Source organism: Paramisgurnus dabryanus, chromosome 12 (assembly GCF_030506205.2).
Source record: "Paramisgurnus dabryanus chromosome 12, PD_genome_1.1, whole genome shotgun sequence".
Taxonomy (NCBI): domain Eukaryota; kingdom Metazoa; phylum Chordata; class Actinopteri; order Cypriniformes; family Cobitidae; genus Paramisgurnus; species Paramisgurnus dabryanus.
In genome coordinates this window covers 6289876-6312531 of record NC_133348.1, presented here as the reverse complement: position 1 = coordinate 6312531, position 22656 = coordinate 6289876, and the positions used below count along the sequence as shown (strand labels likewise).

The window sequence follows — 22656 nt, the reverse complement described above, 5'->3', positions numbered from 1 at the left end:
AACACTCAAAATCTCGCATGCTAACCTTTAAAAAATATCACTATCGTCGGAAAATTCTGTCAAAATTATTTTATGTTGACAAGCAAATGCATTTAAACATACGGTATTAAATAAACATTAAAACTCTCAAAAACAACACAACACAAACTTCTTTACACACATTCTTGTGAGTTTCTGGTTGTGCACATGCAGCATATATGCAGTTATTAAAACCACGCTTAAGTTCTCACATGGAATTTGTACCTGAGAGGTCGATAAGACATGGGTATGGATAAATATCTTCAGAAAAAAGAAAAGATGTGTTATAATAATTTATTTTTTTACGTGAAGCGTGCAATTTTTAATTTCGGTTGGCATCGAAAAAAACGTTTTTTTTTCTCCTTTTTTTTTATTATTCCCCAACAGATAAAATAAAAATGTTGCTGCATAAAACTTTGATGGCATCATACTTTTTACAGTAGACAACTTTCAAATGGATTTACTTTTATTGTCTGGGTATATAAAGCTACAGTGTGTAGATTTTAGCGACATCTAGCTGTAAGATTGTGAATTGCAACCAACGGCTCAGTCCACAGCTCATCCCTCCCTTTAAAAAGTACAGAGAAACTACGGTAACAACTACAGGACAAACATGTCATTGTCTGAGACAACGTAGTGATAAATGCGCTCTATACAACAGTTTGGCAATTTAGGGCTACTGTAGAAACATGGCAGCCACTTTCATATAAGTGGACCCGTGATGTATGTAAATAAAAATGGCTCATTCTAAGGTAATAAAAACAATACAGTTTATTTTGTAAGGTCTTTATATCCCACTAATTATATAGCTATGTATATTATATTTCTTTAAAAGTTGCATAAAGAACCTTTAAGCCAGGGTAGGAAGAAGCATTTTATTATTCAATTTACTTTCTGAACAAATGTCTCTTTTCTACACATTCTCGTGCGATGAGTACATCCGTTTCAAACTCTTAATCTGATACGAGCTGTGACTGCAAAATCAAATAATATTTCATTTCTCTGATGTGGTTACTGTGCAGATGAGTCAGTCAGCGTAAAAGTCGCCATGCTTATGGGAATAAATCTGCAGACTTTCCAAGGACCAAAACAACAATCCACCCACTTCACCTCACCTGTTTTAAAGAGGAAGACCTGCAGCTGTTTTAACTTTACAGTAGAAAAGGTGAATTCCAGTCTCGGACAAAAACTACTTCAGGAGATGACATCATCTATGCTGGCAAACTTTAATTCATCATATGACTCAAATTCAGAGAGGGGAACATTTAATTGCCCACACATTTTCATGACCCGTCATAAAATAACTTTCACAACAACATTCAACTCTCATCTCAACTCCTTTGAGGTATGACAAAGATCTTTGAACAGACTGTCAAAAGTGAACGAGTTTTATTCACAGAAGAAATATAATAAAATAACTTAAACATTAAGATATCTAATTCTGGCTTGAAAATAAAACATTGTATGGGTGATTCTCACGAAACCATTGAAACACCACGGCACTAATGATTTTAGCTATAAAATGTGTAATATAGTAATATTAAAAAGCATCAGAATTAACACAATACTGTGTTCTACCTTGCAACATAAAAATTTATAATTTGTCAATTTTATCTCATTTTCTGCTGAAATTCTCATTACCGCAATGTGTCCGGCTGTGTTTGAACATGCGTTATGTTGTAATTTAATCAAATTAACACAAAAATATTTAGAAAAAAATAAATGGATGTTTTGCTAGACTACTTTAGAAGACAGAAAAAATATTTACTGAATATTCATGTATAATAATAATGAAGAAAAATTAGGAAAATGATGTGTCCATGCCTGATGTTCTCATCCTCCGCAACACTTTTTGAGAACAGTTTAAGCACACATACAGAATTTTAATAAAGTTTGATTTTGAGTGACCAAGCACATGGACCAGTTACTTCAAGATGGCTACCAGGTAAGATCATTTTTTTTTACAGTTAATTTGAAATATTGTCTTGTCAGAATGCTTACACGACATTTTGATTATCATTACCGCAACAGATGCTTATTAAATGTTAATTTAATTAATAAAAGCATAATACTTTGATTTTAAATGCATGTGCAGAATCTCCAACTGATGTTCTTTCAGGTTTGTCATGTCATTTTGAAAATATGTCAGTGTTGATGTTTTCTGACTGTTGCGGTAATGAGATTTTTTAGGACAAATTTTTTAAATTATGTTACAAAAAGTGTAAAATGATAAGTAAAAGTGTTTAAATTAATGTTCCCATTTACTCCAGACTTTGTTTTTCAATGTCTGGAGGGAAAAAAAGTAAATTTAAGCAATTTTTACAAGTTTTCGTGAGAATCATCCGTATACAATAAAGTACCAAAATACTGTTTATCACTGCATACTGCAGGTGATTTTTCACATACTACATTTAAAATAGTAAGCAGTATGTAGTGTACACTGCGGAGTATGCAGTAAACATAAGTATTTCATTCTCTTGTAACTCACTTTAATAAATCTGCTAAAATACTTATGTGTGTCTGTCTACTCAAACACCAGACTGAAAAACATTCTGAAATGAAAACTCGAACTGGAAAGTATGAGTTTCCAGTAAGATATAAACATTACGACATGCTTTCGTGTTCAGTTCACTACAAAAATATTCTGCATTTGAAACACATTCGACAGGCTTAGGTTTCAATCATTTACATTCATTTACATTTACTTTTGTTTTCAATTCTTATTCTTTAACTTTTTCCCCGCTTTTGACGAGTTATCTCCTCAATTAAGACAAAACGATTCCCTGCCAATGACTCTTCCCTGAGGAGTTTTTATGGTAATCTATATTTCCGCTATTATTCACTAGGTGGCGCTTCTACTCAACTTATAAAAAAACTGAAGCATCGACTAATTCAACAAGATAGAAAACTCTGTGTATGTTTTGATCATCATTCTGAATTTGATCTCTAACAAAAGTCCTTTACAAAAATGTAATTATTTCATCTTTTTCCTTAACTTTTGGTATTTATAAAGAAATCTACCCATATTTGAGAGTTTATAAAAAGAGAACAAATAAAGATATTGTTTTGTTTGCCTTTTTTTAGTAGCAGGGGGTTTGTTCTTTCATTTGATATATTGTTCCACTTTTCACTTCACTTTTTTTGTATGTTTATATATTTATATTTTTTCCTGGAAGGCATTTTGTGAAATGTTTGTGAAAATCACGAAAAATGATGGTGGGCAACTTAAAAAAAAAAAATCATGGCTGACGGGGAATGAGTTAAGAACAAATCAAGGTTATTATCATTAACTAAAAGTAAAACAATTAAAACATGTCTGCCGATTAAAATTAAATAAAATTCAGGCCTAAATATAACTTAAACAAAGGTTTAACTAAAACTTACATTTTATCAATTTAAATTAAATAGCAATATCAGTTACAGGAATAGTTCACGTTAACTCCACGTAAGACAACTATTTGTTGAGATCCATCAAATGCAAAGTATAAATTTCTAAATAAGCTCAAAATATGAATCGTATTCTCTCGCAAACGTATTATTTTGCTTCAAGACACATGCGACCCTGGACCACAAAGCCATTCATAAGTCGCAGGAGTAAATAGACAACAATACATTGTATGTTTCAAAAATTTGCCAAATTAGGATCATTAGGATATTAAGTAAAAATGTTTGGTAAATTTCCTACCGTAAAAAATATAATTTTTTTTATTTATCATTAGTAATATGTGTTGCTAAGTACTTCTTTTGAGACAACTTTAAAGTTGTCCTATCCTAACAAACCATACATCAATGAAAAGCTTATTTATTCAGCATTCAGATGATATTGTATAAATTTCAATAAATAAATAAAAATTACCCTTACGACTGGTTTTGTGGTCCAGGGTCACATATATTATTGCACCAGATTCGTATGGCTTTCTTTTTCTGATAATGGATGGGCTTCAAAAAGCTAGACAGAGTCAGGATAATATTTATTTTAAAGTGAACTATAGATGTGTTGGGCTAAAAAACAAACATATGTGATGGAATTAAGACAAGTAAATTATGGCCTTATTTTAAATTTAGCAAAATAACTTTGGGATAAACCCACCAAAAACGTATGATAAAAATAGCAAAAATAAACATACAAATTATTTAATACGTTCATAAAAATTCCTGGATTTTCTGAAAAATGACTTTCCAGTCATTCGCGATCACAAGATTTTTGATACTGATCTTTTAGATCTGTCCTTAGTCTCTAATAAAAAGCATCATTGTCTTCTTTTGCACATTGGGTTAGACTAAAAATTAAAAAACTGATTAGTAACCTGGACCCTGATAGGCCTGTGGATGTCCGTGTCCCCCAGATTGCCATGCATTACTGCTGTTTTTGCCCGTCTCTGTGCCCTCTGGTTGAGCCGCCCAGTTGTTTGAAAATCCCCCAGAGGCGTTATTGTCAAACACTGCCCATGGGTCATTACCGTTACTCGTCTGAAAAACAAAATGACATTGTGTTACAAAATACATGTGTCTGCAATACAGACTTAATGGTCGTCTGTTTGGACTTAACCAGTATGAACTGATCTACAGTGAAGTCCATCTCTGAAACCACATTATAAACAAGCAATAAAAATAGATTTTAAACAAGAAAATAAAATAAACATTATAAGGATTTTAAAATAAAAAATGCTATGATGTTAAAAGAATAACTTGTCCATGCAAGCGCAAGTACAATACATGCAAAATATACCGAATACTACATTGCATTAGAAAAATAACTTTGGACCCTGCTGTATTATGGGTTTATAAACTGGGTTTATAAACTGTATTATTCTTCGGTTTAAGATTCTGTTGTAAACATTCAATTAATGTTAAGCTAGTTGAGTTTTTTTAGTCTGTAAATGTGTATACAAACATCTTACAGTATATATTGTATGCAATCATAAAGGCATCTCTTGCTATCCGTGAAACGTAAAAAAAACAGCCCACTCACATCCGAGGACAGACGCTCGATATCCTTTATTTATTATTATTCTGGTTTTAAAGACTTTGAGAAGTTATATAAGACTATAGTTGATTCAAGGACTTCTATAGAAATCCCAAGTGAATAGGCGGGCATGTTGAATGGACAGAGTCGGAGACATTTACCTGTCATCGCATTTCAAGGTCTGTCTAACAGGGATTAATAACAAAGCAAACAAATGCCTTCATCACCGGATCTCTGGCCATAAGCGACAGAACACAAGCCACCATCTGTCCACCCACAAACACACATACAGTACCGTACGTCATTCATGCATCATCTGAACCATCATCACCTCTGATGAACTATGAGTGACAACCAATTTTTGCACGTGGAAATTTTGTTGTGTTATTTCACCCACAGCTTACGAACAGACATGCATCAGAAAGTCAAAGTGTTTTGGTGTCTGTGCACAAACGAGATGTCATGCATTAAAAATGCACCATCATGCAGGAAGGAGTTTACATGTTTGACATTTGTTTATGAGTATGCATGCGAGCCTGCAACTACAGATACAACATATGTAATAATTAACAGTCAGCATCTCGAAAAGGCTCTGTGGGAAAAGTATATTTAAAAAATAAATGACATTGTGCGACACCAACTGTTGAAAAAAACAACAACAAAGGCTATCCAATAAATTGCAATGTGCTCATTCAGTTAAAATCATTGCATTTATGTGTTTCACATATGCTGTCAGACATTTGGCAAATTTGTGATAATCTAGCATCTAGAAACAGTGCTGATAATTTTGATTGATGTGTGAATAATGGCAACAATCGAATCTGAATACACAGGGTGAAGAACAGGGTGTCTTGATTTTGGTTATGTTAGTGACAGGAGGCGAGGTTTGGAAACGGCCCCATGCATGAATCCATGATCATGCTGTTTGCCATTATGGGTACCTCATCAGGAGAGGTGGAAGAGAAGACCGGGGTAACTGGGGTGACTGGGGTTTCCGCCTGAGCTAAATCCACCTTGGAGGAAACATGGCACATCATAAAAATGGGGTCTGAAAGGGAAAGAGTTACCCTGACAACAAAATCCTATAAGACCTTTTATTGTTAACCTCGTCTTGAACCGTTTCTCAACATTAGACAGCGCTGTTGTCATTGTAAACTATTACCTGCAAGACATTTCTGACTCTGAGGTTTTAAAATAGTCATTGTCCAGGAAATAAAGAAAGTGCTGAGCTTCGTATATAATCATGCAACAGTATAGTCTACTTTACACGGCATTAAACAAATGCCTGAATCATCAAACAGAAACTACATGACTCAACATGAAATTTTTTTAATCATTTACCAACCCTTATGTCTTTCAAGAGCCTTATTGACTTTTTTATTTGAACATAAAAGGAGTTCTTTACTGTCCTACACAATGAGAGTGAATGGTGACCATAGCTGCAATGCAAACATTTCTAGAAAAAAAGGAATAGTTTACCCAAAAATAAAAAAAATATTATTCAACCTCAAGTTATTCCAAACTTAAATATATAATATTATATATTAAAAATGTTTGTAACCAATCAATCATGCAAAAAAAAAAAAAAAAAAAATACTATGGAAGTCAATGGTGCCCCAGATCTGTTTGGTTACAAACATTTTTCTAAATATCTGGAATACATTTCTTTGTTCTGCTGAACACAAATAAAGATATTTGAAAAAAAATGTCTGTTACCAAGCAGCAAAGAGATCTGGGGCACCAATGACTTCCATAGTAAAAAAAATAATAATACGATGGAAGTCAATGGTGCCCCAGATCTCTTTGGTTACAAAATTTTTTCAAAATATCTTTTTGTTTCCAAACTTGAATTAATTTGTTCTGCTGAACACAAATGAAGATATTTAAAAAATAAAGTATGTTACCAAGCAGATGTGGGGCACCAATGACTTAAATAGTAAAACAAAAGAATACAATGGAAGTCAGTGGTGCCTTAGATTAGTTTTTTTTACAAACATTTAAAAAAATATCGTAATTTGTGTTTCCAAACTTGAGTAAATGTCTTTATTCTGTTGAACACAAATAAATATATTTTAAAAAAATGTCTGTTAGCAAGCAGATGTGGGGCACCAATGACTTCAATAGTAAAAAAAAAGAATACAATGGAATTCAGAGGTGCCCTAGATCTGTTTGGTTACAAAACATTTTCAAAATATCCTTATTTGTGTTTCCAAACTTGAATACATTTCTTTATTCTGCTGAACACAAATGAAGATATAAAAAAAATTGTCTGTTAACAAGCAGACCTGGGGCACCGATGACTTCCATAGCAGAAAAAGAATACTATGGAAGTCAGTGGTGCCCCAGATCTGTTTGGTTACAATTTTTTTTTCAAAATATCTTCATGTTTCCAAACTTGAATAAATTTGTTCTGCTGAACACAAATTAAGATATTTAAAAAAATAAAACTCTTTTACCAAGCAGATATGGGGCACCAATGACTTCCATAGTAGAAAACATTTTTCTAAATATCTTCATTTGTGTTTCCAAACTTTAATAAATTTTGTTGTTTTGCTAAACACAAATGAATATATTAAAAAAAATTCTGTTACCAAGCAGATGTGGGGCACCAATGACTTCCATAGTAGAAAAATAATAATACTATGGAAGTCAGTGGTGGCCTAGATCTGTTTGGTTACAAACATTTTTCAAAATATTTTTAATCTAAACTTGAATAAATTTATTTATTCTGTTGGACACAAATGAAGATTTAAAAAAAATGTATGTTGCCAAGCAGATGTAGGGCACCAATGACTGCCATAGTAGGAAAAAAGAATTCTATAGAAGTCAATGGTGCCCTAGATCTGTTTGGTTACAAAAAAATGTCAAAAATTCTTTATGTATTCGTTTTTTAATTTTTGGGTGAACAATCTCTTTAAATTTAACTCTAGCTGGCTTTTAAAAACTTCAAATATAGTGCATATAATAAATACAGTAACGTGGTCTATTTTATGATGATTTTATGTTGGTTTGTAGCTCTCACTGGATGACAGAGCGATGTGAACATTCTTTAAAACTTGTTGCACTGTTTTTGGAATAAGTCAGAGGTTTGGAATGCAATGAGGGTAAATAAATGATATCTAAACATCCAGAGAAGAACATTTCAAAAAGGGAAAATCAAACATGTTACAGAGAAAAACACTCAAAGCTTTGCTAAATATGACCCAACTATTAAAAAAAATGTAAGAGATGACTAATGCTCCTGTAAATGTTATGGTTATCTGTCTAGCTGTGGTTATAAATAAACTTGCTTGTGGCACATCAGTTATCAGACTTATTTAAACCACTTAGAATACACACCTGCTTAAGTTACTGTGAGGTTAAAGTCTTTTACTTGACTGACCAATCAGGTTTATACTTTGGAATGACATCATAAGTCATTATCTCCAGCCATTACAGGTTAGTCCTGCTTTATTAGTCTGATAACTGATCAAGAACAGAACAGACAGATCATGACCACATAACAAATGTTAAGGCCCAGAATTTAAACAACTTCAACAAATGTGAGATTCATTTTTTTTATTTGCATGATTTATCATTATAAAGTATCAAGTGCTTGTCAGTTTAAATTTTAATAGGACTTTATGAAGTGCAGGGTTGATAAAAACAAACATTCTGCAACTGAAATCAAGTGTTAACCACAGCTTCCCACTCTTCAAAATATTGCTGACCAAATCATTGTATTTCTAAAAAAACTGAATTGAAATCTCAGCACTGAAGCATCAAACCACACTTAAAGGGATAGTTCACCCAAAAATCATCATTTACACACTTTCATGTTGTTACAAACCTGTCTAAATTTCAAACCAATCAGAAGCACCATTGACTTCCATAGTATTCTTTTTTCCTATGCAAGTCAATGGGGCTTCGGTTTGGTTAAACATTCCTCAAAATTGCTTTCTTCATGTTCATCAGAACAAAAAAAAAATTATACAGGTAAATGAGAGTTTTCATTTCATTCATGTGAACATTCAATCCTGTATATTAATATAAACACAGTCATGCACATCTGGACCCTCAGGCACTGACTTACTACGCAACACAGGATGTTGTCTTCAGCTTTTACGGTTTGCCTACATCGACATTTTTCAATTCCAAGTAAGATGTTTTATGTTTTAAAGCTGGAATCTCTCTTCCTGTCTGCTTCCTCTGAGGAAGTCGGAGAAGGAACATTACATTGAGAATGAACAGAAGTCAATGGTGCCCTAGATCTGTTTGTTTACATTTTTCAAAATATCTTAATTTGTGTTTCCAAACTTGAAAACATTTTTTTTTATTCTGTTGGACACAAATTAAGATATTTTCAAAAAAAATTTACCAAGCAGACCTGGGGCACCAATGATTTCCACAGTAAAAAAAATAATAATACTATGGAAGTCAGTGGTGCCCTAGATCTGTTTGGTTACAAAAAATTTCAAAATATCTTAATTTGTGTTTCCAAACTTGAATACATTTCTTTATTCTGTTGAACACAAATGAAGATATTTAAAAAAAAAATGTCTGTTACCAAGCACCAATGACTTCCATAGTAGGAAAAAAATTTTTATATGGTCAATGGTGCCCTAGATCTGTTTGGTTACAAACATTTTACAAAAATTCTTAATGTGTATTCTTTTTTCATTTTGGGTGAACTATCTCTTTAAATTTAACTCTTTATATTTATTTTGTAGCTTTCACTGCATGACAGAGCGATGTGAACATTCTTTAAAACTTGTTGCACTGTTTTTGGAATAAGAGGTTTGGAATGCAATGAGGGTAAATAAATGATAACAAAACCTCAATAAAAGAATGTTTCAGAAAGGGAAAATCAAACATGTTACAGAAGACGAATATCAATTTCAAACCAATCAGAAGCACCATTAACTTCCATAGTATTCTTTTTTCCTATGCAAGGCAATTGGGCTTCGGTTTGGTTAAACATTCCTCAAAAAACTCATCAGAACAAAAAAATTACACAGGTAAATGAGAGTTTGTGAACATTCAATCCTGTATATTAATATCAACACTGTCATGCACATCTGGACCCTCAGGCACTGACTAACTACGCAACACAGGATGTTGTCTTCAGCTTTTACGGTTTGCCTACATTCAATTCCGAGTAAGATGTTTTAAAGCTGGAATCTCCCTTCCTGTCCGCTTCCTCTGAGGAAGTCGGAGAAGGAACTTTAAATTGAGTAAGAACAGAAAAAAATAATTCAGACATAAATACAACCTTCTTGATGTTGTTTAAACCTGTTGTAGTTCAGCATTAGGCAACAAAATGAGGCATTTACATGTAAAATTTTCCTTTGTTTTCTTTGTGGCTCACCTGTGCGCTGCTGGCCGGGGTCGGCATGTGACTGTCGAAAAACGAGAGGTCGAGAGGAGCAGCATTTCCTCCAGAGATTGTAAGTTGTGCCTTGTTTACCTAAAGAAATACAAGGAGATGGATTTATATAGAGGTAACACACAATCTTAATAACTTTATTTGATCAAATTTTTAAAAGCAACATGAAACTTAAACAAGGTTAACCAATTAAAACTGTATGATGTGTTTAAAAAAAAAAAAATCCTACATTAAGTAGGGAACTTTTTGTGAAAATATAAGCTTGATATCTTTTGACTGATATAAACATATAATACTTGATAGGGATGGGTGATATGGCCTAAAATCCATATGGCGATATGCATTGCTGCCTCTTGCGATAGCAATATGCATTGCAATATGTTAATTATAAAGCAACGCTAACCCCGGATTTCCACCGACTGCGGAGCGGCTGCAGATCAGCTCCGCTGCGTTACGGCTCCGCACTCCGCCAATACCCACCAGTTCTGTATTTGTTGCAGAGCGGCTGCGTGCTGAAGTGACGAGGACCCATGTGGTCTTGCAAATTCACGTGAAGATCGCGCGATACCTAGTTCGGTCTCTGCCCATTATGCCGTTGAATTATGACGTTTTTACAAACCAGCCCAGAACACAACACAAGATCATGCGTAGACAGAGCAGTACATCAAATCCATCCAAAATTCAAAAAATAAGGCGGCTGCTAAAACATTTATTTATATCTTTAATGTATTTATTTGAAACTCCCCCTGGCTCTGTTCTTGTCTATTATTTGTTGTTTCTGTATTAATGAATTTATTTGTGTGTGTTTGTAATGTTTGTATTGCAAAGATTTAATAAAAAAAAACAGTTCTCGCGAATTCAGGTATGATCACGCGATAAAGTCATGGCTCCGCCCTGCGGAGCTGTCCGGCATCCGTCAAAAATAGAAGCTCTGCGTATTTGTGCCGGAGGGCTGCGGATAGCCGGAGCTGTGACAGATTCCGAACGCAGTCAGTGGAAATACACACATTGACTTGAATGGAAACCGATTGACTCCGCCGCCGTTCCGCAGCGGATCCGCAGCCTTTCCGCAGTCGGTGGAAATTGAGGGTCAAGAGTTTTTGCTCTTTGCTCCCCCTACAGTTTAGAAGCGTAATTGTCCATTACCACTGTCGTAAATACTGCAGCATAGCTGGCACTGATTGGATTGTAGGTCTGTCGTAGGTCTGTTTTCACTCGAACTACAGGACCGCGACCCGACGGTTTGGAACTTCTTTAGTGCGGCTTTGGCCGATAGAGGGCTGCAAAGCAAATGTGAAAGTGCCGTTCACCCTGTTTCGAGTGGATGAACCACTGAAACTTTTTTGGAAACGTTATTTTAAGGTAAAAAAAAATCTTTGGTGTTGCTTTAATAGACTTGTTTCAGAACAGGTTATATAGACCCTTAGGAAAGCCAAACTGCTAAATGTATTTTTTTTATACAAGTAAACCGTTATGGCCCTGGTAATTTCAATCCATCGCGGGCTCTTCTACTAGAAAATGACAACAGTATCAGAAGCATACAAATCAGCACTACGCTGCCTCTCTCGCTCTCGTTTGCTCACGCATGCGCACACACACCGTGGATCAGCTCCTGCGCGAAGGCAAGAATGCACATCCTGGTGAATTTTGGAAGTTAGACGACTGAGCTGCAGCGGCCTGGCATAAGATTTATAAAAACACATTTGAGAAGAAAGGCGCAACAACTCAAAAAGACTTGCGTGTTTCACAATTAAAGACCATAATGCCAATTTCGCGCGTGGAGCAGCAGTTAACTTATGTGCGATCTACCGGCATTGCCTTTGCGATCGACTGGTCAAACGCGATCTACGTATTGGACACCCCTGCTCTACAGAGTATATTTTGCTGCTGCTTGTTGGACAGCTTAAATCCAAACCAAGTCCAAACAGTAGATGTTGCACCGGTCTTTTCACGAGCTCCTCTGTTTCGCAGACGCTTTCAGCCATGTTTATTCAAAATGACGAATATGATGATGCATTGCAGCAGGCTGCAGCTCGTGGCTATACATTTTGTGGTTAGATTGCGTAATTAGCATGCATTATCGCAATAGAATTAAAATCTCTATCGTATGCCAATTTTGAATCGTTTATATTGCATATCGTTTATATTGCCCATTCCTAATACTTGATATAATATTGAGTAAGTAAGGTCATATTAAAGATTGAAATCAATGTGAAATCAATCATTCAAATCAAACTTTGATGCTCCTAGACTCATAAATCATAAGATTTTAACCTAGATTTCACAGACAGGGTCACATATTGAATGCACTCTTTAGGAAACTATATAGCCGAACAAAAAGTGCAAAATTACTCCAATATCCCCAATGTTGCCTGCAAAATCATTGTGATTTCATCAGCAAGCACCAAAAACCACAGCTGTTTTCCCCCACAGAAAGTGAATTTGGAAAGTGTGACCATGAACGGTGTTTGGTTTGTAAGAAATGAAAGAAGTGTTTGTGTGTTTACAGCTGTGAGCTTTAACAGGACAGGAGGGACGTATGAGATGTATGTAGCCAAAAACTGTCTGACTCATTCACAGCCTATTTATAAAGACATTGAACTGTTTATGAAGGCTGTGTGCACTGCACTGTGCACTCCTGTCTTTATTATAAAGTTATATTTGGCTTACGGACGGACTAAAGCACTTAAATACTCAGCTGTATCTTTCATGATCGACATCGAAAGCAAATGCATTTCTCCACTGATGAAGTGGCACATTCATTCAGCATTACACACACACAGACCTCCCCATCCGCCTCAAACACTAACACACTTAATCACTGAATGGTCACAGGAAAAGAAAACACTTCCTGTTTAATAAACCAGTGGGGAGGCTACATAAGGGCCACGCACGGTGGCACTGGCCCACTGAGATTGACGGCTGGTCCACCCATTCAGAAGAGACACAAAATATTTTTTACGTTTTAAAGCTCTTTAAAGTTCACCTATTTCATTGCTAAAAAATATGTTATTTTGTGTATTTGGTATAATACAATATGTTCGCATGGTTTATGGTAAAAAAAAACACATAATTTTTTACATACAGTACATTTTTGTAGCTCCAGATTTCACTCTCTTCCTGAAACGCACAGATTTGAAAAGCTCTGTGTCCCTGATTGGCCAGCTAATCTGTACGTTGTGATTGGCCTGAATCTCTCTGACATCAGCTGGAAATGTGACGCTCCTTACCATGATTGAAAGATTCGTTCACAATGCAATGCTGACAGGAATTAACTTACAGGCTGTGAGTCAATATGTGTTTGACAGAACATATACACACAAAATTATCTCCGAATACCACAGTCTTGGCAAGTATTCTCATAACAATATCCATCCATCCATCTAACTGCCCATCCATGTATCCATTCATACATATATCCATTCATCCACACACTCATCAATCTATCAAGGAATCCATCTAGCCGTCCATCGACCAATAAATCGATCCATTGATCTATTACTGTATTCATCCACCCACTCATCCATGTATCTATCCATGTGTCCATCTATCCATCCAACCACCCATCATCCATTAATGTATCTATCCATCTATCTATCTATTTTCTGCAGCACTCAAAGTGCTTTACATATGAAAGGAGGGATTCCTCTCAGCCACCACCAATGTGCAGCATCCACCCGAATGGTGCAACGGCAGCCATATTGCGCCAGAACGTCCACCACACACCAGGGCTGCGTTCAGCCCAGACAAAGCGTTGCATAATGTTTTTTAAACAGAAACGTGTTTTTTAAACAAAAATGTGTTGAACACACTGTTCTAATGACGCAAGAGTTGCAACTACGGTAGCTGAGAAGGCCATTCTTTGCGTTATTTTTAAATGTTTCCGGAGCCTGAAGAAATCGCTATAAATATGTGTTTAATACTGTAAAATACGCTCAGTGTTACAGTCACTGCACTTGATGTCCAGAATGAAAGACTACATTACAACTTAAACCCATTGTGTGAGCTGTCTCTTTAGTACCGCATTGTTTATTTTCATGTTGCTGCTGATTGGACTGCAGGTCTCCAAAAAAAAAAAAAATGTATCTCAAACCCTGTTGCACACCGTTTCCAGGAAACATGTCGTTCAACCCGAAAACCGTAGCAAAACGTTGCGCACCGGTTTGAACTTGAATGTGCCCCAGCTGATTAGTGGAGAGGAGACAGAGTGATATAGCCAATCAATATGAGGGGATGATTAGTATGCCAATGGGCAAGTTTGGCAAGGATGCGGGGCACACCCCTACTCTTTTTCCAATGACATCATGGGATTTTTAAAGGAGACATATCATGCTAAATCCACTTTCTTAGCTCTTAAATGCATTTTATAGTATATTTGTAGTGTTTATAAGTACATAAAAGTTGAAATTAGTCTCTTCAGGTGCTTTTTTGATATCTTTATATTCTTTTTTGGTCATATTTTCCAACCTGTTCTGATTTTTCTATTATCTATTACGTTTTTTGAACAATTACGTCACAGTATTTGCAGCGGAACTGACAAATAAGGACATCGACTCCCAGCCCAACACTACGAGCAATCCGCCATTTTTTATTTCTCGCTGCGATATTGTAGTCCAAGCTCAAGGATGCAGAAGTTACGAGAGAGTAAGAAATGTACCCATATCTGTGGGTAAAGTCATTTTTGTGTGCCCGAAACACTTCAAGGATAACTAATTCACCAATCTCCACCAGTATAAAGTAGGATTTGCCGATAGACTTCGTCTGATTGAGGGGTCAATTACTTCTATCTTTGGAGACGACGAGCAGGGCACTTCGGTAAGCTGTAAATAACTTAAAAAAGTAAAGTACACGGTGGTCATGGTTTAGCAGTGCCGTTTCTTAATCTGAAGCTGCAGCCTGCGGAGATCGCTTTTTGGTCATCAAGCCTGGTTTAATTAACTCTTTCCCCGCCATTGACGAGATATCTCGTCAATTAAGAGAAAACGCTTCCCCGCCAATGACGAGATTTTCCGTCTTTCCGCAATACCGCTATTATCCACCAGGTGGCGCCCTTCCGCAACTTTTTAAAACCGGAAGTATTGCCCTATGGCAAGCGGCTGCATGTCCGTGTCTGTTTTAAAGATCGCTCTGAATGGGATCTCTATGAAAAGTCCGTCACAAAAATGGAATTATCTCTGCTTTTTGCTCAAAATGTGGTGTTTTTGCAGAAACCTACCCATATTCAAAAGCTGATTACAAAAGAACCACTGAAGGTAGGAAGAAACGTTTTTTTTTGTTTGAAAGCAGAGGGTCTGTTCTTTCATTTGGTATATTGTATGTTTATATATTTAAAGAAGAACATTTTCTGGAAGGCATTAAACTTTGGTGAAAATCATGAAAAACGCTGGCGCTGGCTGGCAACTTTTTTTAAAAACGCTGGCGGTGAAAGAGTTAAAGCAGACATATCATGCTTTTAAATCTGTCCTTTTTTACATATAAATCATCTATTTGGGGTCTACATAAAGCGAAACTGCAATGCTTGGGTCTGAATTCCTCATTATTATAGCTCCACAGGCCCCCTTTCTACCCCTTTTCTGATGTGCATCTGAGAGCAACTCGTTTTGGTGCTGTCTTTTTAAATGCACGTCATACCCTGCCCCCTCTCCAGGTTGCAGAGGTGACACTCGGTTAAACTCCACCCCGTTCGGCCATTTTTGTAGTTTTATAGCAGAGATACGATTATCTAGCGGCACAGAAACTTTTTATTTACTCGTTATTCACAAAATGTCAACAACGGAAGACTTGTCCATCCAGCCGTACATGTTCGCGCCAGAGTCGGAAACGGAGCGAGATGAAAATGAAGACGACGAACCTGCAGAACAACGTCTTCATATGGAGGTATCGCAATGGTGTGTTAATGCCGGCTGTCTTATTTCAGAATATTAACAATTATATAGTTGACTATCATTCTTAGTTAATTGTAAGTTGTTGTAATATGCTATAACTTAATCCCGGGTTGATGACGACATGCAGGCTGCAGCCTTCGGATTGAGAAACGGCACTGCTAAACCATGACCACCGTGTACTTTACTGTTTTTAAAGTTATTTACAGCTTACCGAAGTGCTTTGCTCGTCGTCTCCAAAGATAGAAGTAATTGACCCCTCAATCAGACGAAGTCTATCGGCAAATCCTACTTTATACTGGTGGAGGTTGGTGAAAAAGTTATCCTTGAAGTGCTTCGCGCACTAAAAAAATGACATTTCTGTGAAAAATAAAACTCAACCAGGCACAGGTTCAACAACCGAACATTTTGATTTACTCTCTCGTAACTTCTGCATCCTTGAGCTTGGACTACAATATCGCAGCGAGAAATTGAAAATGGCGGATTGCTCGTAGTGTTGGTCTGGGAGTCGATGTCCTTATTTAGCAGTTCCGCTGCAAATACTGTAACGTAATTGTTTAAAAAACGTAATAGATAATAGAAAAATCAGAACAGGTTGGAAAATATGACCAAAAAAGAATATAAAGATATCAACAAAGCACCTGAAGAGACTAATTTCAACTTTTATGTACTTATAAACACTACAAATATACAACAAAATGCATTTAAGAGCTAAGAAAGTGGATTTAGCATGATATGTCTCCTTTAAGTTAACTGAGCATTAAATTTGCAAGTCATGAGCACATTACAACAACTTACGATTAACTAAGAATAATAGTCAACGTTATAATTGTTAATATTCTGAAATAAGACCGCCTTGATGACGTATGCAGCCAAGAAATGCGACCTCCGGAGGCTGCAGCCTCACACCATTGCGATACCTCCATATGAAGACGTTGTTCTGCAGGTTCGACGTCTTCATTTTCATCTCGCTCCGTTTCCGACTCTGGCTCGAACATGTACGGCTGGATGGACAAGTCTTCCGTTGTTGACATTTTGTGAATAACGAGTGAATAAAAAGTTTCTGTGCCGCTAGATAATAGTATCTCTGCTATAAAACTACAAAAATGGCCGAACGGGGTGGAGTTTAACCGAGTGTCACCTCTGCAACCTGGAGAGGGGGCAGGGTATGACGTGCATTCAAAAAGACAGCACCAAAATGAGTTGCTCTCAGATGCAGCTCAGAAAAGGGGTAAAAAGGGGGCCTGTGGAGCTATAATAATGAGGAATTCAGACCCAAGCATTGCAGTTTCGCTTTATATAGACCTCAAATAGATGATTTATATATAAAAAGGACAGACTTAAAAGCATGATATGTCTGCTTTAAGACCACAGAGAGTCAAGATATCGGTTTAACATCTCATCCAAAGGACGGTGCTTTTTGACAGTATAGTGTCCCCACTACTATACTGGGGTGTTAGGACCCACACAGACCACAGGCTGAGCATCCCCTACTGGTCTCACCAACACCTCTACCAGCAACAACCTGGTTTTTCCCAGAAGGTCTCCCATACAAGTACTGACCAGGGCTCAACCCTACTTAGCTTCAGTGGGCAAAATGTCTTGGGCTACAGAGTGATATGGTTGCTGCCTAGTTATCTATCCACTCGTCCACCCACCCATCTATGTATCTATCCATCTATCCATATATCTATGCACCCATGCACCCATTCATGTATCCATCCATCCATATTTCTATCCAGCCATGTGTCTGTTTGCAAATTATGTGTAAAGTATTTCCAAAAAAAGTAATTACACCGGTACTTACCTCAATATAGTCCTCTGGTACCAGTCCGACATCTCCTCTGGAATTTCGAGCCTCGATCCATCCTCCACCAACATTCTGTTAACATAAGAAAAACTGATCATCTATACATAGAATATTCTTATAGATTCACATGCATTCAAGCGTATGCAATAAGACAGAAACAGGGAGACAGATGTTATGAAATGTTAAGGTTGCAATGCGATTAACCCACCTGATTGGTAATGGTGATTGTCTCACCCTCTCGAATTGACAGCTCATTATTTCCAGGCTCGGCCGTGAAGTCATATAACACCTGTGCCTGTGTGTAGAGATGAAAAACCAACATCAACAAGGCACGTGTATATACAGACAACACATTTGCTTGGACATGTTAGTTATTGTTTATTTTATATGGAATTAAACTAGCTCAACTTGTTCGCCTTGGATTTTTGAGTCACCACTGAAGGCACATGACTTTAGCTTTGCTCTGATTAATATTTAACTCACTCTGGTTTTATTCACTGTGAAATCAATGAGTCGAGGCCCTTTAAGTTAATAAATGTTGTCAAGTATTATAAACCAATATAAACCTTAATAGAATGTCCTCCAAAATAAAATAAAAAAACGAACAAACAATTGTGTTACAGTCACAAATACAGTTATATTTTGCAAGACAGCTTTGTTTACATGCACAAGATTTTGTCAATCTGACTGAATTAAAGGTTACGACAACACTGTTTACATGCACCCTAAACATTGCAATCTGATTAAAATGTTCGTTTACATGCACATTCTATATAATCCAAACCGAACATATACGCAATCGCACAGCCAGGGTTGCCAGCTTTGCATATCAAAACCATCCCAATGGAAATTCAAAACTAGCCCAAAAGCATTCTAAAGACTATTCAGAGCCCAAAAACCAATAACTAATGAACAAAATCCTTTCATCTTTAACCTGCAATAAAACCCTGCTGAGACAGTTTAAACAGTGCCCAAATCTGAACTCAAAAAAGCAGAGGACCTGGCAATGCCACCCACCGCACAGCATCTTTCGTCGAGTTCATGCTTTATCTCTGTATAAAGTCAAAGTTTAGTTGGAGAAAGTTGTTCTTAAGATTAATTTTTTGATACAGGCAATGAAAACACAATTTTCAAAAGGAACAACGGCTATTTTACAGCTTTATGCAATGCCATCGCCTTGCTATTGCATGTTTCTGTGACGAGAATTATGTGAGATGTAAATAAGAGTTAAATATAAGACGTGAACTTGAGCACAAATGTTCTGCGCATGTGCACAATGTATTTTTACATCTGATTGAGAAAACACTACGATTCATGCGTTTACATGCAAACTTTTCTCCTGCTGATTGGATCACAGTTCGGACTACACCATCCCCTTCAAATCTAAATTTGCATCTGGTCGACCTTAATCGTATTAATCATGGTGTTTAGATGAAGGCTTTTTAATACTTCCAGTGATTATATATAAAATAAAATAAAAAATTTACCAAAAACAGAGAAACACAAATGAGTGCTTGTTTGTGCTCTGACGTGTGCACGATGATTAACGATTAAAAGGAATTTATAACACGTATGTTTGTTATATAATTTTTAGTGCCGTCAAAAGATAATCGCGATTAATTGCATACAAAAATAAACGCTTATGTTTGCATGAGTGTAATATAATAAATAAAACAAATGTATATAAAATAATATCACAAATTATGCAAACACAAACTTTTATTTTGCATGCGATTATTCATGATTTATCGCATTTTGTATGCAGGGTTCCCACACCTTAGTTACCTTCAAATTCAAGGACCTTTCAAGGACTTTCAAGGTCCAATACCTTCAAATTCAAGGACTAAATGTGGGGACACATTTCAAATGAGAGCAGGGTTACATCGTGTTACCTTTTAAGATACATTGTTACAATTCCCTTTCAAGGGAACTCGCGCTGCGTCACTGCGGTGACACTTTGGGGACGCCTCCAGGGGTAAGTGCGTCTGAATGTGTAAATCAAATTCAACCAATGGTAAGGCTTAACGAAAAAGACAGAGTGACGCAGGAGCCAGGAAGCACATCGATATCTGAAATATTGCCAAAGACAGAGTTACAGGGACGCAGAAAGTATGGCAAGGGAGATGAAGTGTCTCGTTCCCTTCTCAGAGAACAACAGTTACATACGTAACCCGAGACGTTTTCATGTGTCAAACACAACTATGCAAAAAAGCATTTTGGTATGAATCAACATTCGCATTAGGGCTGTAACAATTTATCGTGCAAATGCGTGTTTTCTTAATCAATGAATTTGAATGAATTACGGTGAAATGCCGCCACATCCAAAAGCCAGGGGGCGCTCTCGTGCAGAAACTCCAATTGTACAACAGAAGAAGTAGCATTACGAACCCTATTCCAGGAAATGTCTACAGGAATATGTATATCGCCGTTCTTCAGATTGTTTCAGGTATTTTCCTGTGCAGGGCTCCAGACTGCCACCAAAATTTGAGAGTGTGCCACTGAATTTTACATCCTGTCGCACATGTGCGAACAGTACATTTTTTTTCTGATGTGACACTGAATTTGAAACAGCACGTTGTACTTTCTGCATCTATCATCAAAGTATGTATTAGTAATACCGTGGAAATTTGTAGAAAAGTGATTATTTGGTTAGCATGTTGATTTACGGTGTGTGCCCCTAAATTTTTTGGTTGTGCCCCTAAAATTTTCAGTTGGGGGCCACTGTGCTCCTAGTGAAAAAAGTTAGTTTGGAGCCCTGCTGTGTATGTGATTAATCAGGAATACTCTTTTTGCAGCCCTAATAATGTTCAGTCTTTTTTTTTTATATTTCAATAAGTTAAAAATATTTGTACAAATTCAAAGCACGATTGTATGGCTTATAGTTTATTGTATCATTTGGCAAGTTATCGTAAACCACATTTTCCCTTCAATATCATGCAGCCATATCAGTATTATATCACCACAATTACCTATTATTATTAGCATTAGCATTAAAGTAATGAGAAGGTGCCTTCTTGAAAGAAAATGTGTAAAGGTGTGATTTTCTTATTACAAAAAATAAATGCATATCTTTCTTCTGATGTGGTATGACACACGAGTTAACCCAGACATTTCTTCATATGATTCACTCAAGAGCTATGAAATAATTTGGTAAAAGATGATAAAGGTCATCATTTTGTAATAAACACATACAAATGGCCACAACTTAAGGAAATCCACAGTAAGAAAAAACACTACAAAGCTCCTCTTATTCTAACACAGAAACACACATACACATGAATCTCCAGGAGTAAACAGTGGGATCTGTATGAACAGTGTGTTAGGATCTCTCTGTAAAGCTTTTACAAGGATTTTTCACACAGAGTCTTTGTGTGAAAGTAATGAAACATACTATTCTGGCACTAATGATGATACTGTGTCAATATCACTAACCACATTACAGTACATGTGTATGAGTCTTTAAGACAAGCATAAACCAATAGAAAGTGTCATGGTAATAATGGGAATTGTGTTGGATTTAATGTAAACTATAAAGGACTCTGTGGGGTCTATACTAGTAATGTGCTGGGTTCTGTTGGTATGATGTTGTCTAGCTGTTGGGAACCAATAAAACGGCATTAACTCTGACAGGAAAAAGATCCACAACACGCTACATAAAGGAATTTTGTAATGATTTTAATGGTAAACAGCTTCATAGTGGTTTTGTAAAGGAAACTATTAGAATTTGTGCTTTTTTCGGCAATGAGGATGTGGTGATGAAAATTATGTGGTCTGTTGACTCACAAGAATAAAAGTGAATACAAGTATATGGAGATCAAACATTTGTAAAGACATCTTAACAGATGAATGGGGCACTGCTGTCGGTCCGTAGGTTTAGAAACTACATTAGAAAGTAAAGTTTAATATAACTGTCCAGGGAGGGTTTACATTTAGAAAGCTGTTAGCCAAATGACACGATTAATAAGTTACTAACACAATGATTAACTAATGTTTGGCGAACTGCAAATCCCTGCATGCATCGCGCGTGATGTCATGGTCTCCCTAAAATGTCACAAGACTCCTAATGATCCATATTTTCCTACGCTTCCAGAAAGCCCTAAGCAAACCTTTAAATACCAAATATCGATATTTGACAACATTTTAAGTACATTATAATGACTTGAACAATTCATTTATTATGCCAGTGAAGCGTGTAAGCATACAAGGCAAACACATCGGCGTGTTTTCGCAGCGCAAACTTACTTTGATTTTAAAGTAATGAAAACACACAGATCACGAAACTTAACCATAAAAACACACAAATATTTTCTTACCTTCGTTTCCATTATCCTCACACTAACCAGTCATTACAGAAACCTGTAGTTCAATGGCGATAAACACACACACTCTCTCTTCTTCTTCATCCACACATATGTGCTGCGAAAACGAAACTTCACGAAGTACGTTAGTTAATTTTAGTCCATCGCTTTGCAGTCAAGTCGTTTGTACTTTATCCTTTAAAAGAATGAAGTTAGGCAGTTGTGTGTGTAAATCCAAACTCGTCGTTTCAAACACTCATGGGCTGATCAGATGAGTTTCACATATACGAGAGACCGGAAACAAACTCACTTGCGCG

At 36.3% G+C, this 22656-nt stretch overlaps 1 protein-coding gene across 4 annotated transcripts in view; it reads right to left on the bottom strand.

Moving 5' to 3' along the window:
* snx9b (sorting nexin 9b) overlaps nt 1-22656 on the bottom strand; it is a 37285-nt gene extending 14629 nt beyond the window's left edge. Inside the window, exons 1-7 of one of the 4 annotated variants that reach the window (XM_065256291.1) lie at nt 22355-22656; nt 18250-18336; nt 18039-18113; nt 10332-10430; nt 5926-5997; nt 4326-4488; nt 244-279 (exon numbers count right to left, since the gene is read on the bottom strand). In XM_065256291.1, coding sequence (XP_065112363.1) covers nt 244-279; nt 4326-4488; nt 5926-5997; nt 10332-10430; nt 18039-18113; nt 18250-18336; nt 22355-22366 — 544 coding nt within the window. In that variant the 5' untranslated portion in view covers nt 22367-22656. The remainder of the gene's footprint in view (nt 1-243; nt 280-4325; nt 4489-5925; nt 5998-10331; nt 10431-18038; nt 18114-18249; nt 18337-22354) is intronic. The other 3 variants (XM_065256293.1, XM_065256292.1, XM_065256294.1) reach the window with 3 other exon arrangements.